Source organism: Oryctolagus cuniculus, chromosome 7 (genome assembly GCF_964237555.1).
Source record: "Oryctolagus cuniculus chromosome 7, mOryCun1.1, whole genome shotgun sequence".
NCBI classification, from domain to species: Eukaryota; Metazoa; Chordata; class Mammalia; order Lagomorpha; family Leporidae; genus Oryctolagus; species Oryctolagus cuniculus.
In genome coordinates this window covers 142,620,841-142,644,623 of record NC_091438.1, presented here as the reverse complement: position 1 = coordinate 142,644,623, position 23,783 = coordinate 142,620,841, and the positions used below count along the sequence as shown (strand labels likewise).

Genomic DNA, 23,783 nt, shown 5'->3' with positions numbered 1-23,783 from the left:
TTCATCTTTCTTTTATGTTTTATCTCAGCTACCACTTGTATGTAAAAAATAATATTTGTTAAACTAAATTATTAATTACAAGTAACAATGGGTAAGCTCTAACTTTTCACATACAATCTCTTGTTTTGAGATATAAATTTGTGCCAACTTAATCACAGTGTGCCTAATTAGTATATGCTGGTAGTAAAGAAAGCCTGTATGTAGCCCATGGCTACTGTCTTTCTTGTTCGTCCTGTAATATGGTCCTTGGTTTGTTTAAGGATTCCATGTATTTCTCTGTTAGTAGGTGTCAGTCTCTCTTGTTAATGTCTTATAATTTAGTTCAGTTAAAAGCTCTTATCCATTTACCACAAGTAATAGTCAAATATTTTCACTCTAGAAGGTATTTTCTATACTGAATGCATATTTGTATGCATTAACTCATCTTGGAGTGAAGTATCATAAGGGAAACATATTTGTGTTTATCTAAAATACTTTGCAGAGAACAATATGATATATTTCTCTTGTGTTTTACATGGTACACCCTTAAAAATGCCAAATGTATCAAAGCTTGTGAGTTTTGTACATCATATAGATCAAGAGTTGGCAAACATTTCTGTAATGGGCCATGCAATAAGTATTTTAGGATTTGCAGACATTTAGTCTGTCACAAGTACTCAACTTTGCCATTGTAGAGTGAAAGCAGCATAGACAATACCTAGGATGAATGAGCATGACTGTGTTCCAGTCACACTTTGTTCATGGACACACAAATTTAAATTTCACATGTGCTTTATTTGTCACAACATTGTATATTTCTCAAAACCATAGAAAAATGTAAAACCATTCTTAGCTAATAGCCATATAAAGACAAGTAGAGGGCAGGATTTCGCTGACCTCTGATACAGATCAGAAAACTGAGTACGTGTTTAGTCTTTGTACAGTTTTGAAGAACTATTGTTGAAATCTTAGCATATTCTTTCTTTTTATTTATTTTTTTTATTTTTGACAGATAGCATTAGACAGTGAGAGAGAGAGAGACAGAGAGAAAGGTCTTCTTTCCATTGGTTCAACCCCCAAATGGATGCTACGGCTGGCGCTGTGCCATTCCAAAGCCAGGAGCCAGGTGCTTCTTCCTGGTCTCCCATGCAGGTGCAGATGCCCAAGCACTTGGGCCACAGCAGAGAGCTGGACTGGAAGAGGAGCAACAGGGACTAGAACCCAGCGCCCATATGGGATGCTGGTGCCGCAGGCGGAGGATTAACCAAGTGAGCCATGGCGTGCCGGCCCTAGCATATTTTTGTCAACATATTTTTTGTCAACATATTTTTGTCTTCTTTATGATGAGAAATGAAACACAAAAGTAAAAGTGTTCATTTCTGTTTATCTGGCGTTAGGGTACACCCAAAATGTAATCTAAAATACTGTAGCCATACAGCACTCCGTCAATCCATTTTCCAAATTGCTGTGTTAACTGTAGTCTTAAAATATACAGTGCTAAGGCCGGTGCTGCGGCTCACTAGGCTAATCCTCTGCCTGCGGCACCAGTACTCCAGGTTCTAGTCCCAGTTGGGGGCACCGGTTCTGTCCCGGTTGCTCCTCTTCCAGTCCAGCTCTCTGCTGTGGCCCGGGAAGGCAGTGGAGGATGGCCCAAGTGCTTGGGCCCTGCACCCGCATGGGAGACCAGGAGGAGGCACCTGGCTCCTGGCTTCGGATCGACGAAGTGCGCCGGCCATAGTGGCCATATTTGGGGGGTGAACCAACGGAAGGAAGACTTTTTTCTCTGTCTCTGTCTCTCTCTCTCTCACTGTCTAACTCTGCCTGTCCAAAATATATATATATATATATATATATATATATATATATATATACAGTGATAAGCTCAGATGGTTCCTTCATTTTATTTTTTAAGGGTTTGCCTCCATTTTTCTCCAAGGAATAAAGAAACAGCAATTCCCAATTCACCTTCTCTTCAGCCAAGTTTAAGATATATGTAATAACATGGTACAGAAAGGGGAGTGATTTTCACTGACTTAATGGTACACCTTAGTATCTCAAATAGATATATAAATTTAACATTGTATAGTTTAGGAAAATAGTTTAGAAGTGTCTCTTGCTCTAACTGTTACTGTTACTTTCCAAATAAGAGATTTCTCTGAGAAAATTTCCCAATTTGGAGCCTGCTTAAGCAATATTTATCAAACAGAATAAAATAAAGTAACATTTTGTGAAGCACCTTTACTCCCTATTTGACATGGTTGTATCTTGAAGGATTCTCTAATCTGCAATAAGTTTGGGGATGAACTTTCTCTTCTTTTTTCTAAGATTTACTTACTTATTTGAAAGGCATAGTTACAGAGAGGCAGAGGCAGAAAGAAATCTTCTGTTCTCTAGTTCATTCTCTAAAAAGAGATCTTCCATTCACTGATTCACTTCCCAAATGGCTGCAATGGAGAGACTGGGCCAGGCCAAAACCAAGAACCTGGAAGTCCATCCAGGTCTCCCACTTGGGTGCAGGAGCCCAAGGATTTGGGCCAAGATGTTTCAGCTTGAAGAAATCTGCTAAAGAACTTCTCTTTTGGAACCTTTTCTTTGATATTTTGCTCACATTATTTGGTCTGTTAATATGTAAATTTATCATAAATAAATCTTAATGCAAATTTAATTCTGGTTGCTACTGATAATTAAGAAAGTAGAAGCCAGTAATGCTGTAGGTAAACAGACCCACAACCAAAAACCTCTACCTCAATTGATCCACAAGAGATAGCTGTCAACCAATCTTTCTGGAAAAGTTCTCCTGGTTTTCCATATTTTCACTCAATGTTGCCTAGTCATTTTTTTAAAAAAGATTTATTTACTTATCTTAAAGTTAGAGGGAGAGACAGAGAGGTCTTCCACCTGCTGGTTTACTCCCTAGATGGCCACACAGCCAGGGCTGGGCCAGGCCAGGCTGAAGCCAGGAGCTGGGAGCTTCACCCAGGACCCAAGCCCTTAAGCCATCTTCTGCTGCTTTCCCAGGCCATTTGCAGAGAGCTGGATTGAAAGTGGAGCACCTGGGACATGAACCAGCACCCACATGGGATGCCGGTGTCTGACAGCAGCTTAACCCACTAAGCCACAATGCTGGCCCCTGTAGGCCAGTAATTGTCTTCTGCTTCTTGCTAAGAAGGAGACAACCTATTGGTATATGTTCAGATCTCAAAATATTGTTTTAAATCAGCTTTGACTTATTTATACTGTCAAAAAATTTTTTCTTGTCATTTAATCAGTAACTACGATGCATGTAATTGTCTCATCTGTTAGCATTTTAACATGCTGAATTTATCTTTGGTGTGTTTTTTGAAAGCACTATACAAATTAGTAGTCATGAAGCATCCAGTATTGCCACTCTGATCATACTGAATATTGAAGAGGGGAAGTGGGTGTGGATTTGTGGGTGTGAGGAGAGCTTGTTCCTATAATGTGAAATTTACAAAAGGTGTATCACTTTCTCTCCTACTTCACCTTGGGTAAACCTTCTCTTATCTTACTCTCAAAGTTCTAGGTTTTATTGTATTATCCAGGTGATTGCTTAAAACCAACACTCCACGTTGGAGCGGTCTGTTCACTAGCTCTGGCTACGTACCTGATGCCCTTGTCTGTGTAGGATGAAAACTGGTAGTGTTTCTCCAAAGCCACATTCCGATTAGGAGTTTCTTGAAAATGTTAACACAGAAAACCATCTTCATTATTCTAGGATATTCAGGAAAAGAAGACACAGCATCTAATAATAATTTTCTGTTGCATTTAGTTCTGTGGAATAGACATTGTTTTCTAGATCTCAAATTGGTGCTTTTCTTAAGTGTTTATTATGACTTTAATCATTTTTGGAACTAGAACTTCTGTGAAAATCTGCCAACAAATTTAACTTTGTTGCATTCTGAATGATCAGTTTTTGTACTCCTTATAGCTTCTTCCTCTCCATCTCTGTCCCACCACCCTAACCCTTCATAGTGTGATGAAATTAAACATGACCACCCAAGGTTCTGGTCTCCTGCAAGTGTTCAGTATAACCCTTAGTGTTTGCTCAAGCACTTTGGCTTCTATAGATCTACTCAGGTTTGAGAATACTTGATCTGTGGAGTCCTTGCTGGTGAGTGCAGTAAAGGCAAAATTTTCTATTATCTAATAGATGAAATTTTGCATAAGGCATGGATTATGAAGCTGTTCGCTTTTACATTTGCCTATTTTGGGGATAATCTAATAACAGCACTATTTACAAAATTATAAGAACTATGTTTGAAGAATAATTGTCATTGGAAATTTTCATTTGCTGGGATTTATGAAAGAAAGGCTGCACTGTGGATTTATTTTTCTATAATAAACAATTTTTTTTGACAGGCAGAGTGGACAGTGAGAGAGAGAGACAGAGAGAAAGGTCTTCCTTTGCCGTTGGTTCACCCTCCAATGGCCGCCGCGGCCAGCGTGCTGCGGCCGGCGCACCACGCTGATCCGATGGCAGGAGCCAGGTACTTCTCCTGGTCTCCCATGGGGTGCAGGGCCCAAGCACTTGGGCCATCCTCCACTGCACTCCCTGGCCACAGCAGAGAGCTGGCCTGGAAGAGGGGCAACCGGGACAGAATCCGGCGCCCGACCGGGACTAGAACCCGGTGTGCCGGCGCCGCAAGGCGGAGGATTAGCCTAGTGAGCCGTGGCACCGGCCAATAATAAACAATTTTATCACCTTAGTAGAAACCAACGTCTTCCTGAATAGCCCTCTTGATCCAGATGTAATCTTTCATGCCAGTGAGCAGCAATGGACCATGAAAATGACTCTTAGTTCCATGGAGAAGCTATTGAGTTCTCCAGGGTAGTATTTTTTAGCTAAGGATCCATAGCAAACAAACTCAACAATAACCAAAAACATGAGGGAGGGTATATACAAGTGAGAAAGAATGAAGAGAAATGTATTGTATGATAAAGAATGACGTACTATAGAGAAAAGATAGAATTCTAAAATCATCTTTTGCTAGCCACATAGTCACTCTGTTGTTAGTTTATCCCCATTTTGAGTGTTTGTGATTCTTATGTCCTTTTTTAAACCACTTGTTGCCTAATTTTTCCACTGAAAATGTACTGAAAGTATTATTTATTGAGCTTTGGGGGTGGAGGATCAGGGGATATTTTTCATTTTGGTAATTTTTGTTCTTCTTTCTTCATTTGTTTCCTTTTTTGGCTGAAGAATGGGCGACTGCTGCTTGACTTGTCATCTTTATGTGCTGTTTACACATGGCTTTTGCAAAAGAAGCCATTACTACATCTGAGTTATCTTTTATTGCAAGTGCCCATTTGAAAGCATTTATTTTAAATTAAAAAAATGTTTAAATCACTAGGCTAATTTTCCTACTGGTTATTCTATAACCAAAAGAAACATGAATATTAATAATTTTTTCAAAATAAGGATATCACAAATATTTGTCATACATGAAAGCATAAATCATATATTTTGCTTTTTATAAAGGGCTTTTCTCCAAGGCTTTCTAAAGCCATTCTGTGCCGAGAACTAACCATGCCATGTTTGATTAAAGTTAAGAATGTAGAAACAAAGCACTCGCAATTAAGGAATCTTATCAGGATTGGATTCTGTATTTTTAGTTTGCATGTTGCAGACCATTTGGGGATATCATTTAAGTATGTTGTTGATAATTTAAGTGACTGTAATATTTGTTGTTTACTTTAGTTAAGAACCAGGAGCTGACTCTTCTGCTGGGTATCTTCCTCTGTGCTTAGCAAGATAACCTCGGTTCCTGCTGGTTCTATGAGCATTTGCAGTGCAAAGCATTTCTTACTGGGTTTGCAAAGCAAGGGTAATGTGCTCTGTGGGTGTATGCGTGTTTGTGCACCCCCACCCCTAGTCCCACTGCCACCTCTCTTTACTCCTTTCTTATAAAACTTATTTTTAAAAATCATATAAAGCTTATTAAAAAGTCTAACAAATTTTTTTCCTGACATGTAAAAACAGTAAGTTTAATGTATTAACTTTCCCTGAATATTTGCATTTTAGCAGGCCACGAAATCTTTGATGACACTACAGAACTGATCATACCACTATGCTGTACTTACAAAGCTAGTCTTATATATAAATGTTTGTTTTCATTTTTTATTTGAAAGTCAGAGAGACAAGTTAACAGAGATCTTCTATCTGCTGGCTCACTCCACAAATGCCTACAACTGCTGGGGCTGGGTCAGACTGAAGCCAGGAACTAGAAACTCAATCTAGGTCTCCCACGTGGGTGAGAGAGATCCATCTATTGAGCCATCAACCTGCTGCCTGCCAGGGTGTGCATTAGCAGGAAGCTACAATTAGAAGCAGGGCCAAGACTTGAACACAGGCATTCTGATATGGGATGTGGGTATCCCATAGCATCTTTAAAAAAAAAAAAAAGATATATTTATTTATTTGAAAGGCAGAGTTACAAAGAGGCAGAGGCAGAGAGAGGAAGAGAGGTCCTCCATCTGCTGGTTCACTCCCCAAATAGCCACAATGGCTAGAGCTGAGCTGATCCAAAGCCAGGAGCCAGGAGCTTCCTTTGCATCTCTGATGTGGGTGCAGGGGCCCAAGGACTTGGGCCATCTTCCCCTGCTTTTCCATGCCACAGCAGAGTTGGATCAGAGGTGGCGCAGCCGGTACTCAAACCAGCACCCGTATGGGATGCTGGCACTGCAGACGGCGGCTTTACCTGCTATGCCACAGTCCCAGCCCCTCCCATAGAATGTTAACCACTACACCAAACCCACCCCACAGAGCCAATTTTAAGTCTCATTTTACTTGACAGAATGGCAAAAGAAAATACAGAGACTGTGAAAAACAGTAGTAGTTTAGTAGATATGGTAGATTTGGGATTACGTTGTGCAAGATGACTAAGATAGTCTCAGGCTGCTTTTTGAGGAAATTTTTGCAAACTGAAGAAGCGTATGTTTGGGTAATAATAATATGGAAAGGGGCCAGTACTGTGGCATAGTGGTTAAAGCCCTGACTTGAAGTGCCAGCATCCCATATGGGTACTGGTTCTAGTCCTGGCTGCTCCTCTTCTGATCCAGCTCTCTGCTGTGGCCTGGGAAAGCAGTAGAAGGTAGCCCAAGTCTTTGAGCCCCTGCATCCACATGGAGGACCCAGAAGAGACTCCTGGTTCCTGACTTTGGATCGGCACAGCTCTGGCTATTGTGGCCATTTGGGGAGCAGATGGAAGACTCTCTCCCTATCTCTACCTCTCTCTGTAATTCTGTCTTTCAAATAAATAAAAATAAATCTTTTAAAAAATATGGAAATGTATGTGCTTTAAGATTCAGTACAGAAATAAATCTATTTCATTTTTAAATGGCTATAAATTTTGTGACTAATCAGAAGTATTCTCCCTGTCTTGTTGCTTAACAGAAAGTATATATGAGTATCACAAAACTAGCTGTTAAAATAGCCTGTACAGTGTTCTTCCTAAAGATCGTGGCTCAAGAATATTTATTAAGCATTCTCATGTTTTAATTCTTCTATCACAGTTTCTTTCTTCAGAGTTCTAGCTGGTAATATTTTATTTCTTTATTTTTAAAGATTTATTTTATTTATTTGAAAGGCAGAGAGACAGAGAGGGAAAGACAGGGAGAAATAGATTTTTTCTCTTTCTTTCTTTCTTTCTTTCTTTCTTTCTTTCTTTCTTTCTTTCTTTCTTTCTTTCTTTTTAATTAGACAGGCAGAGTTAGTGAGAGAGAGAGAGAGAGAGAGAGAGAGAGAGAGAGAAAGGTCTTCCTTCTGTTCGTTCACTCCCCAAATGGCAGCCATGGCCAGCGCTGCACCAATCTGAAGCCAGGAGTCAGGTGCTTCCTCCTGGTCTTCCATGTGGGTGCAGGGGCCCAAGCTCTTGGGCCATCCTCCACTGCCCTCCCGGGCCACAGCAGAGAGCTGGACTGGAAGAGGAGCAACCGGAACTAGAACCTGGTGCCCATATGGGATGCCCGCGCCGCAGCCGGAGGATTAACCAAGTGAATCATGGCGCTGACCTCCAGAAAGAGATCTTCTACACATTGGTTCATTCCCCAAATGGCTGCAACTGCTGGGGCTGGGCCAACCCGAAGCCTAGAGCCTGGAACTCCATCTGGGTCTCCCACGTGGGTGGCAGGGGTCCAAGTACTTGGGCTATCTTCCATTGCCTTCCCAAACACATTAGCAGGGAGCTACATCAGAAGTGGAGCAATTGGGACTTGAAGCCGCACTCCAACATGGGATGCCACCATTACAGGCTGTGGCTTAACCCACTGTTCCCCAAAGCCAGTTCCTGGTGATATTTTCTAAAGAATATGAGGACTTGATTGAGAACTTGCTAACAAAAGCTGAAATGAAGACCAGCCTAGGTAAAATCGTAGGCTTGGTCCATGTCACTGCTCAAGAAACACTTCCATGTAGGAACTACATGTCTTTATTGCTCTGGTTAATGTTTCTTTGCAAAAAGTAATGTTTTGAGGAGCCAGCATGTGGTAGCGCATCCTGCAATGCCAGCATCCCATATGGGTGCCAGTTTGTGTGAGCTTCTCCATTTTGGATCCAGCACCCTACTAATGGCCTGGGAAAGACAGCAGAGGATGGCCCAGTGCTTGGGCCCCTGCCACTCACCTGGAAGACCCAGATGGGGTTCCTGTCTCCTGGCTTTGGCTTTGCATAGCCCTGGCCCTTATGGCCATCTGGGGAATGAACCAGTGGATGGAGGATCTGTCTCTCTCTCTCTAACCCTGACTTCCAAATAAATAAATAAATAAATCTTTTTAAAAAAATGTTTTAAGAAATATAAATAATTCTGGATATGAAGTACTATACCATTGATTTATTTTATAGAAAGCTTTTATTTAATAAATATAAATTTCATAGGTACAACTTTTGTATTATAGTGTTCTTCCCTCCAAACCCGCCCTCCCACCCTCAAACCGTCCCACATCCTATTCCCTCTCCCATCCCATTCTTCATTAAGATTCATTTTAAATTATCTTTATATACAGAAGATTAACTCTATGCTAAGTAAAGATTTCAACAGTTTGAACCCACACAGCACACAAAGTATAAAGTACTGTTTGAACACAAGTTTTACTGTTACTTCTCATAGTACAACTCATTAAGGGCAGAGGTCCTACATGGGGAGTAAGTGCACAGTGACTCCTGTTGTTGATTTAACAATTGACACTCTTATTTATGACGTCAGTAATCACCCGAGTCTCTTGTCATGAGCTGCCAAGGCTATTCTTGTCATGAGCTACTCAAGCCTTTTGAGTCCACAAACTCTGACATTATTTAGACAGGGCCATAATCAAAATGGGAGTTCTCTCCTCCCTTCAGAGAAAGGTACCTCCTTCTTTGATGGCCCCTTCTTTCCACTGGGCTCTCTCTCACAGAGATCTTTCATGTGGGTCATTTTTTGCCAGTGTCTTGGCTTTCCATGCCTGAAATGCTTTCATGGGCTTTTTCGCCAGATCCGAATGCTTTAAGGGCTGATTCTGAGGCCAGAGTTCTGTTTAGGGCCTTTGTCATTCTGAGTCTGCTGAGTAGCCTGCTTCCCATGTTGGATTGTTTTCTCCTTTTTAATTCTATCTATTATTATTGGCAGACACTTGGTCTTATTTGTGTGTTCCCTTTGACACTTATTCTTATCTTTTATACTTGGTTATGAACTTACACTGATCACTTTAACTAGTAAGATGACATTGGTACCTGCCAACTTAATGGGATTTGGCGTCCCATGGCAAGTTTTTAGCTTTACCCTTAGGGGTAAGTCCAATATACTGTTGTTTTAAAGGGTTATAGTTTACATCAATTTTGGGGACACTGTTATCTTTAATATCTTATATTTCCAATTAGTATCATTATGACTTTGGCAAGAGAATGATAATTTCCTTTGAGTGACTTCCCTGTTGAGGCAGATGTCTATTAAGAAAATTTACTAAGGAATTGAATTACAGAGGCTGGTGTTGTGGCACAGCAGATTAAGCAGCCATTTGGGATGCAAACATCCTATGTTGCAATTCTGATTCTAGTCCCAGCTGCTCTACTTCTAATCCAGTGTCCTCCTAATGAGCCCAGGGAAGCAATGGGTAATTGTCACCAGCTAGACCTGATGGAGTTCTCGGCTCCTAGCTTCAGCTTGGCCAGCCTTCACTGGTGTAGCCATGTGGGAAGTGAACCAGCAGATAGAATGTGTCCCCGTGTGTCTGTTCCTTTTTCCTCAGCTGCCTGCCTTCCAAATAAATGAATAAACAAAGACATTTTTAAAAAGAATTAAATCATAGATATATTTTTTATTTTGTTTACTTATTTTACATATTTGAAAGGCAGAGCAGCAGAAAGGAGGGGGGTAGATAACTCCCATCTACTCGTTCCCTCCCAAAACACTTGCAATAGCCAGAGCTGGACTAAGCCAAAGACAGGAGCCAAGAACTCTCTCCAACGTCTCCTCCATGGGTGGCAGAGACCCAACCATTTGAATCATCACCTGCCTTCTGGGTGCATGCCAGCAGGAAACCAAAACTGGGAACAGAGCCAGAACTTTGACCCAGACACTCTGATATGGGACACGAGTGCCTTAACCACTGTGCCCAAATGCCTGGCCCACAACTACATTTTTAATTCCTCTGACATCACATGGCAAGCTTGGCAGTGCTGCTGCTGTTCCTTCCTTGGTTCCCTTCTGCCCACTAAGAATTCTTCATTTTTTAAAAAACAGATCGATCGATCAATCGATTATCTATCTATCTATCTATCTGACTGTCTGTCTATCTATCTATCTATCTGAAAGGCAGAGTTACAGAGAGGCAGAGGCAGAGAAAGAGAAGACTTCTCTCCACTGGTTCACTCCTCAAATGACCACAAAGGCTGGAGCTGTGCCGATCCAAAGCCAACAGCCTCTTCTAAGTCTCCCACACCGGTGCAGGGGCCTAAGCACTTGAGCCATCTTCTACTGCTTTCCCAGGCCATAGCAGAGAACTGGATCAGAAGTAGTGCAGCCGGGGTTCGAACCAGGACCCATATGAAATGCCAGCACTGCAGGCAGTGGCTTTACCCACTGCACCACAGTGCTGGCCCCACTAAGGATTCTAATACATAGAAAGGTAAAATGAGACCGTTATGGGTTCTTTTCTCTTCTTAACAGAGAAAAGAATTGTTTTTCTGTTGTGAACCAAAGATAGGATTGGTCCTCACTAGCAGGGAACAGTGACCAAAGGTGTGTGAGAAAATACATAAATTCTCCAGAAAAAACTTAAGTGGCTCTTGCGTATGTGGGATTTTCAGGTATATTTTCACTGTGATCTTGTATAGGATAAGATAATTTCGTAAGCAAGATTCTTTTGGTAGTCTTTTCAGGTATGTAACTCTTCAAAAATAACCTGAAAAGCAAGACTCCAGATTACATTTAATGGAATGGCAGGAAAATACCTGTAAAACACACTTATCCTGCTCTTAATGATAACTGGAATCTGTCAGTGGAAGAAGTAATTTATAACTTATATGAGGATATATATACAAGGATATTTCAAAAAATTTCTTAGGAAAGTAGAATTTAAAAATAAGTTTATTTTTGATGCAAAAAATTTTTAAATCCATGCATAGCTTTTCTTTTGTTTAAAGATTTACCTATTTTTTCAAAAGATTTATTTATTTATTTGAAAGGCAGAGATACAGAGAGAGAATCTTCCATCCACTGGTTCACTCTCGAAATGGCCATAACAGCCGGGGCTGGGAGAGGCCAAGGGAGGAGGCAGAAGTTTCATCCAGGTCTCCTATGTTAGTACAGGGGCCCAAGTACTTGGGCCATCTTCCACTACTTTCCCAGGTGCATTATCAGAGAGCTGGATTGGAAGTGGAGTAGCCAGGACTCAAACTGGTGACTGTATGGGAGGCATCACAGGCGGCAGCTTGACCTACTGTGCCTCAATGTTGGCCCCACCCATAGCTTTTCCATAGTCTTTTTCACAGTTTTTTTAAGAGCCCTTGTATGCATAGCTTTCAGTTTTTGCACCAAAATGAACCTGCCTTTTAATTCTATTTTTTCATGAACATTTTGAGCTATCCTTGTACACAGGGTTTAACAATCCTGAGACATAATACCTTTGAATAAATAGTTTTCAAGAGAAAGTTTTTAGGGGAAAAAAAATCTTGTATTCCCAAAATGAAACAAAAAAAATACCGAATTATTATACTTAGCAGGAACCATTGTTTAAATAAAATTATAAAATTCAGGATCTTCAAATTGTGTTCATATTCAATTAATTGCTTGTCAATATTCTTCTTTTTCATGTTCTTGAAACCAACTAGATAGCATTGTGGTCCTTTGTATAGGCAGCTGCCATCTTTCTTTCTTTCTTTTTTTTTTAAAGATTTTATTTGAGAGTTAGAGTTACAGACAGTGAGAAGGAGAGTTAGAGGGAGAGAGAGAGATCTTCCGTCTGCTGGTTCACTCCCCAAATGGATACAATGGCCAGAGCTATACTAATCCAAAGCCAGGAGCCAGGAGCTTCTTCCAATCTCCCACATGGGTGCAGGGACCCAAGCACTTGGGCCATCTTCTACTGCTTTCCCAGGCCATAGCAGAGAGCTGAATTGGAAGAGGAGCAGCTGGGACTCAAACCATTGCCCATATGGGATGCCGGCGCCACAGGCGGAGGATTAATCTGCCACAGTGCTGGCCCCAGGCAGCTGCCGTCTTTCTATTGATGCTTCTTTGTTACTAGTCACCCATCAGTCCAGATAACATCTAGATTAACTCCTTTAAGTAACATTAAGTCTCAATTTTGTGTTTTTGTTGCCAGTTGGTTTGCATATAGCCCAAATATCAATTCAGATCCCTGAGAAAACCCTCTTTAGAGTTTCCAGGCTAATTTGCCATGTGCAGTTGCGCAATTTTATATAATCCAGTGAGCTTTGCTGATGGTCACAGCCAAAGGCAGCAACACTGTCAGTAAAATTCTTCACTGATAGTATATGCCAAATTCTGGGTGTCTTATGTCATTAAGACTTTATATCTTCTGGCTAGTCTTTTCTTCTGGCTCTTCAGCTTGCTCTGTATACTTAAAAATATAGTGTCAGCCACTAAGATCAGATTCTGCTAAGATGTCTTTGGATAATCTTTGTGCTTCTCAAAATTAGATTTGGGTTTGGTTTGTATCCTTTTGAGCACGACAGGTTATGTCCTTTGCTCCTACTTAAATACCTTCTGGTGCCACAGGAAGAAGATGGGCTTTAGAACCAGACCTGAGTCTGAACCCTTGTTCCCTCAGTTACTGGCTCGGAGCTGATGCGCCTCTTCACTCCATCATCTCTAAATTAGGAATAACGATGTCTTCATGGTCAGACTGTAAATGAGAAAGCATGTTAAAGTGACTACACAGTGCCTAGCACATGTTCAGCTTAACAACGTTAGTTTTCCCCTTATTTTACTGATGGAGGAGATAAAATGCTAGACTAGACAAAGGGCCTGTCAAGTGAGCCACCGTTTGTTCTTTCTAAACAGTTCAGTTATTAGATAGCATAAGAGAAAGCTAGCTGAAGTTCTCGAGTAACATGAATTTATTCAGAAAGTTTTTTTATAAAGATTTATTTTATTTTTTTGAAAGAGCTACAGAGAGAGGTAGAGACAAAGAAAGAGGTCTTCCATCCACTAATTCACTCCCCATATTGGCCACAATGACTGGAGCTGTGCCGATCCGAAGCCAGGAGCCAAGAGCCTCTTCCAGGTCTCCCATGTGGGTACAGGGGCCCAAGCACTTGAGCCATCCTCCATTGCTTTCCCAGGCCATAGCAAAGAGCTGGATGGGAAGAGGAGCAGCCGGGACTAGAACCGGCGTCCATATGGGGTGCCAGCGCTTCAGGCCAGGGCTTTAACCTGCTGCACCACAGCGCTGGGCCCCTCAGCAAGTTTTTAACAGAGTTGTTAACATGCCAAAAACAAGGTAACACAGAGCTAAGTAAGACCTAGTCAGAGCCAGCGCCGTGGCTCAATAGGCTAATCCTCTGCCTGCACCCCGGGGTTCTAGTCCCGGTTGGGGCGCTGGTTCTGTCCCAGTTGCTGCTCTTCCAGTCCAGCTCTCTGCTGTGGCCTGGGAGGGCAGTGGAGGATGGCTCAAGTGCTTGGGCCCTGCACCCACATGGGAGACCGGGAGGAGGCACCTGGCTCCTGGCTTCGGATCAGCGCAGCACGCCGGCTGTAGCGGCCATTTGGGGGGGTGAACCAACGGAAGGAAGACCTTTCTCTCTGTCTCTCTCTCACTGTCTAACTCTGCCTGTCAGGGGGAAAAAAAAAAAAAAACCTGGTCAGTCCTTACCCCCCAGGGAGCATGGTCTAGTGGAAAAGACAGATGAATTTGCCAGCAATGACAGGGTACAATGAGAACACGGGAAAATATCTAACCATAGTTTAGATTGGGCAGCCCAGGGAAAACTCACAGAACTGACACTTGAGTTAAGGCTGGACTTCCAGACAGAAGGATCAGTGTTTACAAAGGTATGGAAGCAAAAGAAAGCATACTGTCTATGCTCTAGGAATTGCACATAGTTTCAAATTAATGGGAAGAAAGATGTGTATGTGGCAGTATAACAGCATGAAACTGGAGAGAGAAGTACAGGTCAGATTTTGTGGTATTTTCTATATCACTGAAGGGTCTGGACTTCAACCAAAAGGCAATGAAGGGGGGCTGTGGTGTTGTGGGTAAAGCTGCCGCTTGCAGTGCCAGCATCCCAAATGGGTGCCTGTTCCAGTCTCGGCTGCTCCACTTCCCATCCAGCTTTCTGCTATGGCCTGAGAAAACAGTGGAAGATGGCCCAAGTCCTTGGGCTCCTGTACCCGCGAGGGAGACCTGGAAGAGGCTCCTGGCTTCGGATCAGCACAACTCCAGCCGTTGAGGCCAGTTGGGGAGTGAGCTGGTGGATGGAAGACCTCTTTCTCTCTCTCTCTGCCTCTCCTTCTCTCTGTGTGTAGCTCTGACTTGCAAATAAATCTTTAAAAAAAAAAAAAAAAAGGCAATGAAGAACCACTAAAGGGTTTTAAGCTAGAAAATGGAATTTTCAGTGTTTCACTTCAGAAATCAACATTACTGGCAGAATAGAAGATATATCCAAGGAAAGTTTGAGATGAGAAGGAAGGGAGGAAAGAAGAAAGGCTATTGAGTGCGTTACTAGTAATCTGAGTGAGGCATTTTAAGGTAGTCAATGTGGGAATAAAGACAAGCAGATAGATAAAGATAAAAGTGACTCGACATAATCTCAGGGCTGGCGGATGACTGTAAGGAAGGCACTGAGGATGATTCTTGGGATTTGGGCATGAAAGACTAGGATGGATGATGGTGTCACTTACCAGTGTAGTAGGAATAATAGGGGTCAGTGCCTCTGCCTGTGGCACCAGTGTCCCATATGGGCACTGGTTCATGTCCTGGCTGTTCCTCTTCCCATCCAGCTGTCTGCTTGTGATCTGGGAAAGCAGTGGAGGATGGCCCAAGTGCTTGGGCCCCTGTACCCTGTGGGAAACCTGGAGGAAGCTCCTGGCTCTTGGCTTCAGATCAGCTCTGCTCTGGCCGTTGCGGCCATTTGGGGAGTGAACCAGTGCATGGAAGACCTTTCTTTCTCTGTGTCTCCCTCTGTCTGTGACTCTACCTCTCAAATTAAATAATGATAATAATAGGTATAATAGAAGCCCAAGCAGCGGCAGAGATAAGTGTAGTTTGGGTCATGTTGCATTCTACATATGTGGGAGGATGTCCAGTGAATTGTTGTCTCTGTTCAAGGGTTCTGGATAGCAGAGCCAACTGGAGAGGTTGTTATGACTTACGGGAGATTGCTGTGAATGGTGGTGATTCAACCTAGCTATTACCAATTTACCTTTTATTCTGAGTAACTAACACATATAAGACACTTAAAAATATTTGTTCATTTGAGACTACTATAGCTTAAACTTTTACCTTCGATCTCTTATATGCGTTTTGGGAAAAATGATTAATTTTGCTAAGCAGCTTTTGGGTAAGAAATGCTGGCCTAAGCAATGTTAAATTCATAGAGTTCCTTCTATAATTTTTAAATTATTAGTATTTTATTTGATAAGGCAGAGAAACAGATTTTTTTTTCATCTGCTTCTTCACTCCCCAAATGCCCACAGCAGCTGAGGCTGGACCAGGCAAAAGCCAGGAGCCCAGAACTCAATCCAGTTCACTCATGTGGTTGGCAGGGACCCAAGTTCTTGAGCCATTACCTGCTGCCTCCTAAGATGTGCATTAACAGGAAACTAGATTAGGAGCAGCGGGCTGGTGCCGCGGCTCACTAGGCTAATCCTCCACCTTGCGGCGCCGGCACACCGGGTTCTAGTCCCGGTTGGGGCGCCGGATTCTGTCCCGGTTGCCCCTCTTCCAGGCCAGCTCTCTGCTGTGGCCAGGGAGTGCAGTGGAGGATGGCTCAAGTGCTTGGGCCCTGCACCCCATGGGAGACCAGGAGAAGTACCTGGCTCCTGCCATTGGATCAGCGCCGTGCGCCGGCCGCAGCGTGCCAGCCGTGGTGGCCATTGGAGGGTGAACCAACGGCAAAAGGAAGACCTTTCTCTCTCTCTCTCTCTCTCTCTCACTGTCCACTCTGCCTGTCAAAAAAAAAAAAAAAAAAAAAAAAAAAAAAAAAAAAAGAAGCAGAGCCAGGAGGCCGGCGCTGTGGTGTAGCGGGTAAAGCCACCACCTGCAGTGCCAGCATCCCATATGAGTGCCAGTTGGAGTCCCAGCTGTTTCACTTCTAATCCAGCTCCCTGCTGATGCACCCGAGAAAGCAGCGGTCCAAGTCTTTGGGCCCCTACACCCACTTGGAGACCCAGAAGAAGCTCTTGTCTCTTGGCTTCGGATCAGCCCAGCTCCAGCTATTGGGGAGGTCTCCCATGTGGATGGCAGGGGCCCAAGCACTTGGGCCTTCACCCACTGCCTCTACAGATACACTAGTAGGAATCTGGATTGAAAGCATAGCAGCCAGAACTCAAACATCAATGAATAATAGGGTGCCAGTGTTGCAAGTGGCAGCTCAACCCACTGCACCACAACACCACCTTGTCAGTTTGTCCTGTTTTGAGGTGCTTTGAATTGCATGTTTCAAGATGGATTAGGAGTGATGTTGGCCTGAAAAAATTTTTTTTAATTTATTTATTTGAAAGAGTACCAGGGGGGGAGGGGGAGGGAGGGAGGAAGGGAGGGAGAGAAAAAGAAAATGCACTCATCCATCTTCTGGTTCACTCCCCAAATGGCCACAATAGCCGCATCTGGACAGGTTGAGACCAGGAGTGAGGATCTTCATCGGGGTTTCTCACATGGGTGTAGCAGCTCAAGTAGTTGGGCCATCCTCTGCTGCCTTCCCAGGTGCATTAGCAGGGAGTGGGATAGGAAGTAGAACAACTGGGATGCAAACCAGTGCCCATTTGGGATGTCAGCACTGCAGGCAGCGGCTTAACCTGCTGCACCACAGCACCAGCCCCTCATCTGAAGTTCTTAAATGCAATGTCTTTCCTTGGCTTAGAAGAGCACTGGCTTATGTTCATCACAACGTAAGCTAGCTTACAACTTAAGGAACAGCAGTGAATTTTTTCTCTTTTTTAAAGATTTATTTATTAATTTGAAAGAGTTACACAGAGAAGGACAGGAAGACAGAGAGAAGTCTTCTATCCGCTGGTCCACTCCCCAATTGGCTGTGCCAATCCAAAGCCAGGAGCCAGGAGCTTCTTCCGGGTCTCCCACGCACGTGCAGGGGCCCAAGGACTTGGGCCATCTTCCATTGCTTTCCCAGGCCATAGCAGAGAGCTGCATTAGAAGTGGAGCAGCCGGGACTCAAACTGGTACCCATATGGGATTCCGGCATGACAAGTGGCGGCTTTACCTGCTATACCACAGTACCGGCCCCCAAGCAGTGAATTTTTAAATACATATAACTTGATCCAAGCTGTGTCAGGAATACCTTTTTTTTTATTTTCTATTTTATTTTTTTGACAGGCAGAGTGGACAGTGAGAGAGAGAGAGAGAGAGAAAGGTCTTCCTTTTGCCGTTGGTTCACCCTCCAATGGCCGCTGCGGCCGGCGTGCTGTGGCCGGCGCACCGCGCTGATCCGAAGGCAGGAGCCAGGTGCTTCTCCTGGTCTCCCATGGGGTGCAGGGCCCAAGCACTTGAGCCATCCTCCACTGCACTCCCTGGCCACAGCAGAGAGCTGGCCTGGAAGAGGGGCAACCGGGACAGAATCCGGCGCCCCGACCGGGACTAGAACCCGGTGTGCCGGCGCCACAAGGTGGAGGATTAGCCTAGTGAGCCGCGGCGCCGGCCAGGAATACCTTCTTAAAAGAGCCCCTTTTTGTTACTAAGTTCCTACGTGGTATGTAGTATGGTAACATCATCTTACCAAGACTTCAGGCCTGAATGACTCTTGACAGCTTTCTGTTGAGCACATGCATACGTTACTTGCCATGACACCTGGCTTGTTAGGCTGTTCATTTTCAAATGGCTCGCGTTCTTTTCTACTAGTGTGATTGCCTTCTTTTCTTCTTCTTCCTTTACCTACAACTTTCTTCAAGCTTTTCAGAATAGGTTCATCCGTGGTGATGGTATCTTCTCATACATGTTCTCTTTGATGTTCTCATTGTGGAACTATTTTTCCTGTTATATGACGCTCTTAGTCCAGAAGAGAACTGTGCTTTCCGGATTTGCTTCTCTTAGAGGTTGGAGGTATTGTGGCATTCCTCTGTGAAGAAGTCTATCTCAGCTGCTGGGTCATTTGTAGTCTGCTTACAAAGAAACATTCATTATATAGATGGTTGATTTATTTGAGAGGCAGAGAGAGAAAGAGGGACAAAAAGAAGGAGACCCCATTCACTGGTTCATTCCTGAAATGCCTGCAATAGCTAGCACTGGGGCTGAAAGCGGGGAGCCAGGAACTCAATCCAAGTCCCTCATGGGTGCAGGAACCATTGCTTGACCCGTCACTGCTGCCTCCCAGGGTCTGCATTAGCAGGAAACTGGAGTCAGGAACCAGAGCCAAGTATTGAACTCAGGTACTCCAATATGGAATGCAGACATCTTAACTGCTAACGTGAATCCCTGCCCTGACATTTTACTATTTTTGATACCATGTTTTATGTCATGACAATAATTAGTGTCTGTGCTGAATGTAACTCAACTCTGTCTTCCTGCCAACCAAAAGCTGGGTTTTAGCTTCTGTGTTAGGGACCAGTACTGATATTATGGCTTAGAGATATGAAATATTTTTCAACTTGATCAGGCTCCTCAAGAACATATTTTATTTAGGGGCCAGCTCTGTGGTATATAGTAGGTTAAGCCTCTGCCTACAGTGCTGGCATTCCATATGGGCACCGGTTCAAGTCCTGGCTGCTCCTCTTCCGATCCAGCTCTCTGGTAATGGCCTAGGAAAGCAGTATAAGATGGCCCAAATGCCTCCGGATTGGCCCAGCTCCGGCCGTTGTGACCATTTGGGAAGTGAACCAGCAGATTCTCCCTCCTTCCCTCCCTCTGTCTGTAACTCTGCCTCTCAAATAAATAAATAGATCTTAAATAAAGAACGTGTTTTATATTTTAAAAATATTTATTTATTTGAAGGACAGATCGTTAGTGAAAGATACTCCATTGCTGGTTCACTCTACAAATAGCCTCAGGAACTTCAATCCAGGTCTCCAGATGAAGAATGACAAGATGGGTGACAGGGTCCCAAGTATTTCAGCCTTCTTCTGCTACTTTCACAAGTGGATTAACAGGAAACTGGATTGGAAACAGAGTAGCCAGGACTCAAACTGGCACTCCAGTATGGGATGTCAGTGTTGCAAGCTGCGGCTTAACCTACTGTGCCACACCAGCCCCAAGAATGTGTTTTGATTGCCTCGTAAATTATATTCTGTCCTTTGCATGGTAATGAATTAGAGACTTCATAATGGCAAAGTAGCTCTCTTAAGTATGAAGAAAATATATTATACAGGGAAGCTTATGGGAATACTCATAGGTGCCAGGTTCTGTGAAATTATTGTGGAATTATTTCTCAGGTGAACAATGTATAGAAATATGACCAGAATGATACTGAAACTGCTTAAGCTGCGATAGTGTGTAGTGAACAGAACATTTTGTCTACCTTAGGAGCTAAGATTCTTAGTTTATTTTAATATTAATGGTATTAAAGCTTCTTAGAAATTATTATTGATTTTCAGCATTCATTGTATTCCTCCCCCTCTCCGCCCCATCATTCCTAATCTTGCGTTTGTGTTGTTCATTCATTTGTAGAGTATAAATGGCATTCACACAGAGGAGGTGGCTCTCGGGACAAAGGTGCTATCTACTAACCCTGACTCTGAGTGGGAGGGCCCCAAGCACTCCGTAGTTCCTAGTAAGAGCCAGCTGACCACCCCATTGGAGTCTCCACAAAGCTTTGACTTTGGCTCCCTCTCCATAAGCAGCAAGGAGACAGAAGAGAAGGAGCAGGGGGAGGCTGGTTATTTTGATGCTGACGAAATGCCAAGAGTCCCAAGTGGGGAATGTATAGGAATGGAGGAACAGGCCAGTGCCTTAAACTTCTCAGTCAAACCAGCCTCCTGTCAGCTGCAACTTGGTGAGAAAAAGGCGCAGAGTAGTGAAGAGCATGTTGTACCAGGAGAGCCACGTGGGAAGCATAATGGATCATTTCTTGACTCTCACGTGGGGAGCCAGTTCCCTGCCCTCATTCGAAGTTTCCAGGTAGAAACTGGATGATGCAGATTTCATGACTCTCTTTGGGAGAGGGCCAAATCTATTCTGTGGAGGAGGTGCTGGTGGTGGTGGTAGTGGTGGTGGTGGTAAGGGTAGTGGCCTCTCTGCTTTTTTTCAAAATCACACAATCAAATTAAAGTCTTTGATTGCTGTAAAGAAACTCATTCAGAAGAATTAACTCCATGGCTAGAAATGCTTCCTTCTCTGATGACATGACAAAACTCTTGGGAGTAAACCCCAGCGATTTATGTTTATGAAGCTGGTGTTCATCTTTCCTTGCTTGAGTATTGACTGTGGAAGGAAGGACGTGAATTTGGGAGATGCCTATGGTGAGGAGCCTTCCGTGTTCTCAGTCTGTGCTCCAAAATCCCAACATTCTTAATTAAAAGGGGCAACTGACCTTTGTTCTGAGATGTCAGATCCCAAGAAACGATGTACATACTGTGGCCACCTTGTGCAGCCCACCGCTCCCACTGACCCACCCACGGAGGCTGCTGTGATCATAGGGACTGATTTCTCTTGTTAAGGTGGATGGCCACTTAATCTTATCTAAGTCAAATTGCAGTTTTGGGGTGATTTATAGCTTGGAGAGGGTGAGCAGGTGGAAAAAAAACCTTTGATATCCCACTAGTGTTCATTCTTCTAAAATTCTGAGATTAATCACCAGGTGATGGTAAAACTGATTTATTTTCTTTTCAGTTTTCCAAATATTCTTTTCTCTCAGTAATTCCAAAGTGAATGTCTGACATTGATTTGAAAGAAGTTAATTAATTCCAGGGTAATGCATTCCAGTGCCACTGCTGTTTCATGGTCCATTTGTACTTAGCAGAGGAAATGTGGCTGATTTTCTTAATTATGATGATACAGTCACTAGGACAAATGAAAGTGATTGCTATTTGGCAAATAGTCTTATATTCAAATTATGAAGGTCATTCTGAAGTGTTGTATATCACTGATCTTATGGCTTTCCATTAAGCTTATGAAAGTGATTACAGTAATGCTGCTTTTTAAATACCCCTCATGATGTGACGTCTTGTCGGGGCTACTTTGGAAGAGTATCCAAGTCTAGCGTGGAATAAACACCTTTGGAGACTGAGCTGCCCTGCTTGGTTAAAGCCAGCACTTTGATCAGATCAATGTCAGAAGATTAGTGCGCCACAGCCTTCAGAAAGACTCCGATAACTTTGCTTCTGTACTGGTTCACAGCCTCCCCTGGTGAAGACTCAGACTGTCACCATCTCAGACACTGCCAACGCCATGAAAAGTGAAATCCCAACCAAAGACGTCCCTATTGTCCACACTGAGACCAAGACCATCACTTACGAGGCTGCCCAGGTAGGATATGGTCTGATGCTTCAGAATCAAAGACTGGAGTAAACCCAGTCGGTGACCTTCTTTCTTCACAGGGTTTCTGTTCATTTGCTGCATATAATTTCAGGTTTGTCTGGGACAGTTCTTTGTAGAAGAGATAACTGATCTAATACTATATTAAAAGCAAAATTGTCTTGGATTGGATTGCTTGGATCTGCCCAAATCACTGGAGGAAGACAGTCTAGTGTAATGATTAAGAACATGGTCTTTTCTGGACGTCCCGCACCGGGTGGGAGCGTGGGGTTGGGCCAGCAGGGCAGAGTGCCTAAGCGGGTGGGAGAATTCGGCCGTGCTTGCCCCTGTGGTGATGCGCACCTTGCAAGAACAAGACCCTTCGGAATGGAGTTCCCATGCTGTTGCTGATCGTTGGAGGTTCTTTTGGTCTTCATGAGCTTTTACAAATCCAATATGATTTTGTGAAGATTAATATTGATCCTGGGCCGGCGCCGCGGCTCAATAGGCTAATCCTCCACCTTGCAGCGCCGGCACACCGGGTTCTAGTCCGAGTCGGGGCGCCGGATTCTGTCCCGGTTGCCCCTCTTCCAGGCCAGCTCTCTGCTGTGGCCAGGGAGTGCAGTGGAGTCCTTGGGCCCTGCACCCCATGGGAGACCAGGAGAAGCACCTGGCTTCCGCCATTGGATCAGCGCGGTGCGCCGGACACAGTGTGCCGGCCGCGGCGGCCATTGGAAGGTGAACCAACGGCAAAGGAAGACCTTTCTCTCTGACTCTCTCTCTCACTGTCCACTCTGCCTGTTAAAAAAAAAAAGAAAAAAAGAAAAGAAAATTGATCCTGAATTGGAAAAAAAAAAAACCTGAAAATGAATAAAGTTTCTTTAGAGTCAGAGTATGAGAAAATAAAGGACTCTACTCTTGATGATTCGAGGACCCAGGCCTTGGGAAGATCCTGACCTCCTCCAAGGACAAAATCCGGAAATTCTTAAGAAAACCTGATTTTGCTGATTCTTTTTTTTTTTAATGAAAGCATGATCAGTTAGACTTCCCACTACATGTTATTAATCCGGAGGGAAAAAAAAAAGATCCAAAATCTGCAGAAAACTGGATATGAATAATTTGATAATGGGTAATTTTGATAAAAGTCACGTTCCAGTCTATACTTCTCAGCTATTTCATTTGCAAATGAATTAATAGTATTATCTCTATATATTTTTCACTTTTCAATAAAAATGTGAATACTATACTGAAAAAAAGAGCATGGGCTTTGGAGCCATGCAACCTGAGTTCAGGCCCTGGCTCCTTTATTTACCAACTTGGAGAAATTACTGAACATCTCTGAGCCTTCATCTCCCCCACCTGTAATCTTGGCTTCCACCATAAGATGTTGTTATAAGGATTAAAATATTTAAATTTTTTTACTTACTGCTTGTAAAAATTCTTCTTAATTTTTGGCAATTTGAATATGCTAGGCTAATGTTGATTTTTTAAAAATTATTCACAGAAGCCGAAAGTAAGAAAAACTATTCCCTCTGTAAACTGAACTAATTCTTTCCTGCAAGAAATATTTTTTGAACATTTATTTGTTGAGGCAAGCATTATACAAGGTAGATACAGTTCCTATCCTCTGGAACTCTTATTCCAGTAAGGAAAGACAGGCAATAAAACATCTAAGCAGTTGTATAAATAAATTTCAGGCAGGGCTAAGTGCTATAAAGAAACTAAAA

At 43.1% G+C, this 23,783-nt stretch overlaps 1 protein-coding gene across 50 annotated transcripts in view; it reads left to right on the top strand.

The window, feature by feature from the left end:
- EPB41 (erythrocyte membrane protein band 4.1) overlaps positions 1 to 23,783 on the top strand; it is a 231,799-nt gene that overhangs the window by 193,311 nt on the left and 14,705 nt on the right. For 34 of the 50 annotated variants that reach the window (XM_070078950.1, XM_070078949.1, XM_070078946.1 and 31 more), the window contains one exon: positions 21,940 to 22,068. In XM_070078950.1, the coding sequence (XP_069935051.1) occupies positions 21,940 to 22,068 (129 nt within the window). Of the gene's footprint in view, positions 1 to 20,271; positions 20,722 to 21,939; positions 22,069 to 23,783 lie in introns of all 50 variants that reach the window. The other 16 variants (XM_070078932.1, XM_070078923.1, XM_070078915.1 and 13 more) reach the window with 1 other exon arrangement.